This window comes from Polyergus mexicanus, unplaced genomic scaffold (genome assembly GCF_030449975.1).
Source record: "Polyergus mexicanus isolate NDT 795.1 unplaced genomic scaffold, iyPolMexi1.0 SCAF_21, whole genome shotgun sequence".
Taxonomy (NCBI): domain Eukaryota; kingdom Metazoa; phylum Arthropoda; class Insecta; order Hymenoptera; family Formicidae; genus Polyergus; species Polyergus mexicanus.
Genome location: NW_027223341.1, coordinates 4,258,232 through 4,266,607, shown reverse-complemented (window position 1 = coordinate 4,266,607; position 8,376 = coordinate 4,258,232). Strand labels below are relative to the sequence as shown.

Sequence of the window (8,376 nt, the reverse complement as noted above, 5' to 3'; positions counted from 1 at the left end):
ATTATAATCAACAATATTTTATTTTTATTTTTATTTTTATTAATCATGTATATCTACCATTTACTTTAAAAATATGAATAAATTTATTTTTGTTAATTAAAATCAAAATAACTCTATTAATCCTCACTCATTCCTAGTCGAAAGATCGCACTTGGTCCCATTCTGCGTAAAAGAGATTAAATTCTCTTACCGAAAAAGGACCGAACGAACGTCTGAATAACCAACGTAATAGCGACTCATTCGTTTATCTGCTCTTCAAACCTGTCACTTCGTTCGACCCGATTCCAAACGCCACGAGACGTTTAACTTCGGGATAATAAAAGATAATTGTTGCGCCTTTCCGTCGACTCATCCTTCCCCGAGTCTGGATCTAACATATTGTTTTAATATTTTGGGAGCTCGTCCGGGATTGTAATGTGCGATTTTTTAAACTGGAATGAGTAAGGGGACAAGAGGTACAGCTGATAAAGACGAAAGTAGGATAGTAAGGATGCTTCTGGCTCACTTTGTCATGAGTGCGAGAGAGAGGGTACCGATGGAGAGGAAGAGAGAGAGATATTTTCGGAGCAGTTTGTTGGCGCCCGCGGGGGGGAGTTCGGGCTGGGCGGGTGAATGGGGGGGTAAGTAGTGCGAGGAGGGAAGCGGGGCGGGGGGGGGGGGGTACGAGTCGCCGAGAGCGCTCGAGAGATGGCGCTCGGGGGTCGCGGTTCCTCCCTATTCGACCTTGACGCGACTCGTTCTTTAGGGACGCGCGCCGCTTCTAGCGCGCGATCCGCTATCGCGATTCTTTAGGGACGCGCGCGACGCTTCTAGCGCGCGATCCGCGAGCGGACGGTGGGCGCCCGGCGTCGAGGGGGGCGGGGGATCGTCGGTGGGCGGTCGAGTGGACGGAGGGGCGTCCCTCATCGCTCTCCTCTTCTCGAGGCGCGCGTTAGTGGCGATACGAGCGCGCTTGTCGCTTTAGCGAGACGGCGAATCTTCGAAAGGTCGTGGAATAAAGAGACTCGTCGTTCTAGCGAAAGAGGAGAAGTGTTTTTATTGTTTTCTTTTACAATATTTTAATATATTAATAATACGATAATACGAGTACGCGGATAAGCGTATCACGATTCCCCGAAGAGCAGAGCCTGCAGCTCGCAATCGATCAGATCGTTGCGGTCGAAGTTATCGCTCTCGCGTATCATCGCGGGAATAAGCGCCTTATCGCGAGCGGCTGCCGCGATGTCGAGGAAATGAGTCAGCTTGTTGTCCACGCGCGCGGTTAAACCGCTTAAAGATGCAACGATGCGGTTGACGCAAAGTTCCAGATTAAATATAGTTACGACGGTGCTTTTCGATACGGCTAGACGAACTTTAGGCGTTTCGAGACGGAATATTCGGAGATTGTTGAATTTGCCGAATCGTAGCGTCAACTGTCCGACGTGTATCGGCGTCGGGGGGCACGCCTCGTCGCGCTCGTCGGAGCGAAAGTGCGACAGAAGCGTGGATCGTAGATCGAGCAGTTCCTTCCACATATCCGGCGTTAGCGAGATCTCTTTGCCGTGACAATCTCCGAGGACGATTTCCACGAAAGAGGATCGGCTGACGTTAACGCTGATTTCCAGATGTTTATATGCGGTTTTGGTCAATGGATAGCGTCTTCCTAAGATTCTAAGCGGTCGCGCGACCGAGACGTCCGCGTCGCGTCTCGGCGTCCGATCGCGATCTCGTCTAAAAATAGATGCAAGCGATGAGAGAGGTGCTAGCGAATTATTAGTTCGAATAAACGTTTGATAGTCTTACCTATTGTCCTTTTTAGCTTTTTTAGCGTATTCCGCGATATCTTCGCGGTCTCGCTCGGTTAGCCTCGATCGATCGTCGAATGAGTGTTGCTGCTGCGGTTGTCCCCCCATTGTCGCGTACATCGTCGCTCGTTCTTTCTCGTTTGTTCTTTTTCGTGCGTTAGCTTCGGTGTTCTCCGTCAATAATGAAGCGCTTAACGGATGGACGGTCTTTATATACGCGCGTAGAGATCGCTTCTTCCCCTTTCGCGCGCTTTCTCTTATATATTCTATTTTTAAAAAATAACGGTAGGGTCGCTCTAGTCGTTCTCATCGTCGATCCTCTCTCTCTCGGTCGCGTCGCCGAGGTGATAGACGCGACTAAGGAGATCGCGCAATTGCCTTAGCAGTCCATCCGTAGGACACTCGATGCCGAGCGCGCGTAGATCGAAAGGACCCGCCGAGGTTACGATATTCGTGAATTCGTTGAAGGCGTAGAACTGACGTTTGGCGAAGAAATATAGATTACTATCGATGTATCGGAAAGCCGACGTTATCGCGGACGGAATTCCGGGAAATATATCTTTTAATGGAGCGTCTCTAACGACTATCATGTGACACTCGTCGATTTCCGCGACTTTATCATCGTCGTATATAGCGTAGGTTCGTCCCGTGTGCGTATTTATCGCTGCGTTGATCCTAACGTTTCGGGGAAGTCCGATATCGTGGAGATATCGGCCAACCCGATTTTAGCTTAAGACTGGGATATTCGGCGAGGTAGATCGAATCGTTCGCGAATAGCGCGAGATCGCCCGAGGGTCTTCGATACGCGGCGGATAGGCGCGTGAAATTCGCCGGTAGAAACGTCGCGTAATCCGTGAGCGTCATAGGTCTACCGTAGCGTTTCTCGGTCATGTCGACCGACCATACGTTGCGGAGATTAGCTATATATAATCGGTGATTCATTATCAGCGCGGCGTCCACGCGCCGCAATGCGCAGAGATCCGCGCGCACTGGGTCGGTCGGCGCGACGCTCGTCGTCGCGGGCGCCGCGATGGTCGCGGGAGTCGCCATCGGATAGTTTCCGTTGTCGTGAGATCCGTACAGATTCTGTATAGCGAGAATGTCTTCTATGCTCAGCTTAACTGGAAATTGATTCTCGATGTCAGGTATATACGGGAACATTATAGAGTCATTGCGTATGCTGTGCTGTAGACCCAATGCGTGGCCGATCTCGTGCGTTAGCGTTTGTAGCAGGTGATGCGTGTCGGGAGGATTCTTGTTTAGATACATGTGCCACGGTTCGGAATCGTCGACGTGTATCTCCGATGTCAAGTCAGTCGTTCCAGAGGGAAAGAACGCGTGAGCTAGGGCTCCTCCCGGACCGTCGAAGGCCGCCGGGCAAATGCCGACGTTCCGACGATTCACGTAAGTGTGCGCGCCCGTTCGATACGATATCAATATATCGGGGCGTAACGGGTCGCGCGCGAAGGTTAGCGACGAGTTCGCCGCCCATAACGCGAACGCCGTTTCGGCCGTTATCTAGCGGACGTTCGAGTTCCTCTTTTGTTATTTCTATTTTTATTATTCGTTTGTCCTCTAAGAAGGACACTCGATGAGCGATTAGAGATATCCCTTCCAACGATGCGCGTTATCTAACGGATGTTTTTTGTTATTTCTATTTTTATTATTCGTTTGTCCCCTAAGAAGGACACTCGATGAGCGAGTAGAAATACCCCCTTCCGGCGACGGAGCGGTCGCGGAAGGAAGACGCGGCGCGATCGATAAATTGTACCGCGACATCCGCGCGTCGATTTTTATAAAACGCGAGATCGTTTCGAGAAGCGTCAAAGTATTCTCGCTCGCGAGATAGCGAAGCGACGAAACGGCGAAGCGCGAAGTAGCACAAGTTAAGATCGGTCGCGAACTGTTCGATATGGAACGAATCGAACAGATAATTAACGCGGCCGATTATATTAATGTAAACGGAGATTTAATCGCGATAAAGTTCTACGTTCTGGGAGACCTCGCCACGGATTTGCGCGCGGAGGCGCAAGGTGTTATCGAGAATAGTCCAGATTCGTTTAGACTCGCCTTTCAGTTGAATGGAGACGTAGATATCGCGCGTTTAATGTAAGTATTCGATCGGAATTATAATAAATTATAATGTTTTAATAACTTTTTTAATAACTTTTTACTTTTACTAACTTTTACTTTTGTATTTTAGACAAGAAATAGAGGGCTGTATAAGAACGGCGCGAGAATCGCTCTACGATTTAATAACTAGAACGAGAACTATGCTCGCACAGGCGCAAAGCGTTCATAGCGCGTTGCGCGACGCTCGCCGACGCGACGTCGCGCGAGCCCCCGAACGGTTCGACTTAATCGGTCGGCTTCACGAGCGCGAGCGCGACTTCGCCATCCCCGAGTTAATCGGTCCGCTTCGCGAGAACGAGCGCGACTTCGCCGTTCCCGAGGTTAGGCGAGTCATCGCATCGCCGATCGACGAGGAGCCCGAATCGCGACCGATCGACGAGGAGCCTGAATCGCGGCCGATGGAGGACGAGGCCGAACCGGCGACGGTCGACGAGGGTGAATCGCGGGCGGGTGTACGATTGGCGAATTACGAGCCCGAATCGCAACCGTTCGACATGGAGTAATTTTACGCGTTAATGAAATATGATTTTTATCTATATATAATACATATTTCGCGTATCGCATGCGCGCGCATTTGTAAGATATGATTTTTACGAATAAACGCTATACGTTAAGCGAAGCGTCGATTCTTTACGCTTCTCTTTCCTTCTCCCGCATCTTCTCGCTCTCGCGCTTCTCGTAGTAACCATCTGTGTCCGCATTAAGTTTGTTACGCGACCGCGATAAAGGAAAAACGCGGTTCGTTCGTATAGCGTGTATTTTGCAACAGTATAAGTATAACTAATACATTCATGATTAAATTTATAGATTATATAATTGACTCGATACATTATATATAAAGCTTAAAATATATAATTAAATTTATAGATTATATAATTAATTCGATACATTATATATAAAACTTAAATTTATAGATTATATATAATATACAATAATGTAATATAATTTATAATATAAAGCAATCGCGCATATCGCGCAAACGATCGCGTCGCTCGAACCACCAATCGTGCAGTTTGCACGCGTTCTCTAACGCGCAATTCTTCGCGTGATATCCGCAGCGAAAAGCCCGCGAAGCGTTCAGAGTCTCCAAACGTTCGATGTCTTCGTAATCGGCGTCGATAGTCTCGACGGAGACGGCTATGTCGCGATCGTCGGCGACCTTTCCCAAGATCTCGATCAGCCACTTCTTCTTCTCGTGACCTTTGACGTAGATCCACACCGTCGAATCGGGGCTAGATCCTCGACATACGGCGTCTCGAACGAGTCTCTTCATCGACCCGTAATTCGCGTGTCCATCGTTCCACTTTAGCTGGTGATGATTCGATATCAGCCAACACGCTCGCGATTTTTCCGCTCTCGTGAGCAGATCCCACGACATCGGTGGGCGAAAGATGTGATGCATCAATTCCACACCATTTCTTAATACGGCTACTTCTTTCGCGACGAATTTTTCGTTAACTACGAAACCTTGAAGATCGGCGCGTCCATCGTCGTTGTTAGCGATACTCGAAGTGTTTCCTTCTAGATTTTTTCTAAGCGTTTTATTCTTTCTTCGTATTTTTTCGAATATCGTCGCGCTTACACGATTCTGCGCACGACGTTAGTGAGCGGATTGTACTTTACCATTCGATCATGAATGATAAGACAGTAAGCTGTGGTGTTAGAGGGGATGTTCTCCTTGCAGTCGAACTCTATGCGAACGTCCACGGTGGCGCTCTTGATCGACTCGTTCTGTCGAGAACAGTCGATGACTACAAGCGGGCCGTGACTTAAAAATTTATTTAGATTTAAGAGCGCTTCGTCATTGTCGCATCCGTAGTACGTTTCTCGAAATTTCGAATACATATCGTATAACACGGCGACTTTATGCTTATCGAAATCTAGATTCATATCGTCGTAAGGATAAAAATCGGAATTAAGATACAGTTTGACATTAATTTGCAATCGTCGAATAAAGAAGGCTTCTCGGACAGAACGTTCTTCTTTCCGGATTGTAGCGCGAAGATAACATATCGCGGTTTCTCGAGTTGCGTCGCCGCTTTGACGGCCCACGAGTGTTTGGTCGTGTTCTGTAGAAGCGGAAACTCGTAGAGATCCCACGAGCGAAAAGCGACGCTCAGGTATGGTCCGCTATCTAACGTGCGCAATAATCTTAATTTATTAATATCGTTCAATACTATATGAGGCATTCACCATTGTATCTTTAACAAAACGATTTTAGGTTCTTGCGTTTCGCGCGATATGACGCAATTGTTATCGTTGCGCGCTCGTATTAGAATAAGTTCGTGTCGCGCGTTAATCACAACGCGCTTGTAATCTTCGCAAAAACCTAATAGCACGTTGAGAGGTACGCAAAAGTTAAAATCCCCGATCGACAAATGAGTTGTCGCTAATAAATCCCATCCAGCGTTTTTTAATATTTTGCTTCTTTCGACCGTCAGCGACGCGTAATTCTTGATCGTGCTCGTTATTCCGACGTTTCTGCTTCGATCGATCTCCACGCCGTCGAGCTCGTAGCGAATCTCCTCGAACATAACCGCCGCGCAATTGTTCACTAGTCTCGTCACCGATGCGATTTCCCCTTGCGCGCTCGGCGCCTCCTTCGACTCGAGTCTGCCCTCGACGTAGAGAAAACTGTCGCAAGGCAACGTGTACAAATCCTGCTGTTGTATAGGAATTCGTATCTCGTCGATATTCCCGAACGTAGTATTGGCGTAAGGGTTGTACGTGTGAGTCTCGATCTTGACGATGCGATCGTCGAAGATCGGCTCCCCACCAATACTTAGAATGTCGCACATTCCGCTTTTTACGAAGAAGCGGTCCTCGGCACGACGAAACCCAAAGAGCGCAGAAAAGTCGCGTTGGCGACGGTCAGTCTTTCTCCTTTTTTCCTTCTCTTTTCCGCGTTTAGAGGCGACGCGACGGCGACGACGGGCGCGTTTCTCGCGTTCGATCAGTTCACTACGAGCATCGCGCGCTTCTATACCGTTTTTGCCGCACGTGCAGACGAATCGTGATCTCCTCGCCGCGAAAATCGATCAATTTTCCGTTCTGGTCCACAACACGCACGTTTATATCGGTAATGGTCCGCGCGATGATCGGGAGGTAAATGATCTGCGTTGGAATCTCCGACACTATATCCGGGTGGAACGTTAGAATTCGTATATAGTATGCGCGGATTTGTTGTTATGATACGCCCCTGTCGTGACGTTGCACTCTACTCGAATGAGGTTAATGGCCATAATATTTATCGGCTTATCGGACGCGTACCATTTATTCGGTTGTAACACGCGAGACGAGAAACCCAATAGCGAACCGATATTATCGGGTTTTGTGAAATTTACTCGATACGCGCACTTAATTTCGCTTCTCATAGTGTTATCGTTACCGCGAAGCGTTATAGAATTTTCACTTTTATCGCCATTCTCATCGTCTTCGAAATAGTCGCCGCCAACATCGTTTATGTAATCGTCATCGCTCGTTTCCGTTTCTTCGTTTTCGCGCTCTCGTCCCTCCTCTCTCGCTCGTCGTTTGTGACGAATCGCTTAACTCGTAAGATCCTACCGGAATCGCGATAATCTCGTCATTATCGTCGAAGTAAAATTTATTATTCGCGGAATTTATATTCGGTATCGTATTATAAGTTTCGAAATTGGTTAAACCTAACTCGTAATCGTCGTCGTTTAAATCCAGAGGCGGAAAATAACTCGCCGCGAGAACGCTGCTTCGTCCGGAAAGAGTGAGAGTCAGCGACATGATCGGCGAGAGCGATCGAACTGCGCTCGATCGACGAATAACGGTCGATATTATAGTCGACGATTCCTCCAATCGACTCCTCGGAGAAATCGAAGACTCAATTGTCCGCAGATATTCTGATCGCGCGTCTGCTCGGAGCGACGATTGTATCGAATGTTCGCGTCGCGCCCGAGATAACGCGCGAGTTCGCGCGGAGGACGAAGATCGCCGAAACCGTCGTAGTAAATCGCGTCGCCCCCTTTCTTCGCGTACGCCACCCAATGAGTATCCGGTCCGGATGCGTCGTCTAAATTCACAATGCCGCTCTCGTCGCGGCGCGCTCGCGACCGAAGCGCGTCGCGCATAAACACACCTCTAAAGTGAGGCACGCGCGAGAGTATCGCCGCGCGATTTAACTGTTCGTTCGTCGTTGCTCCGACGGATGGGAGGATCTCTAGCTGTCTGTTTACGCGAAGTTTTTTTTTAGCTCTTCTCGTCGAGGACGCGCCACTCCCGCGCTTGTACGGCGCGAGATGTAAACCGCGACCTTCCATCGCGCGATCGTGGCGCTGCAACTCCTCCAGCTGTCGTCGCGCCGCTTTGCGATCGTTCACCGCTTTCGCGATTCCCGCCGCTCCCCTGGCCAAAGAACCGAGAGCTTCCTATAACGGTAGCAGGGGCAAAAAGTCGCCGCGTTTCGCTATCGGAAGCGTTCTTTTCCTCG

At 48.9% G+C, this 8,376-nt stretch overlaps 2 protein-coding genes across 2 annotated transcripts; both read right to left on the bottom strand.

Annotated features, from left to right (window-relative positions):
• Positions 1-1,103: 1,103 nt before the first annotated feature.
• On the bottom strand, positions 1,104-1,892 carry LOC138942047 (uncharacterized). Its single transcript, XM_070312080.1, has 2 exons — positions 1,783-1,892; positions 1,104-1,710 (listed from the first exon to the last, which is right to left on the bottom strand). The coding sequence occupies exons 1-2, from the start codon at positions 1,890-1,892 to the stop codon at positions 1,104-1,106; spliced, it is 717 nt and encodes a 238-aa protein (XP_070168181.1).
• A 4,214-nt stretch (positions 1,893-6,106) lies between these two features.
• LOC138942046 (uncharacterized) lies at positions 6,107-6,715 on the bottom strand. The gene has a single exon (XM_070312078.1). The coding sequence runs from the start codon at positions 6,713-6,715 to the stop codon at positions 6,107-6,109; it is 609 nt and encodes a 202-aa protein (XP_070168179.1).
• Positions 6,716-8,376: the final 1,661 nt, after the last annotated feature.

Bases quoted from the DNA above. Each gene is read 5' to 3' on its own strand.
- LOC138942047 (XM_070312080.1), bottom strand. From the start codon at position 1,892: ATGGGGGGACAACCGCAGCAGCAACACTCATTCGACGATCGATCGAGG. The intron at 1,711-1,782 runs GTAAGACTATCA...ATCTATTTTTAG, and splicing joins AAAGCTAAAAAGGACAATAG to ACGAGATCGCGATCGGACGC.
- LOC138942046 (XM_070312078.1), bottom strand. From the start codon at position 6,715: ATGTGCGACATTCTAAGTATTGGTGGGGAGCCGATCTTCGACGATCGC.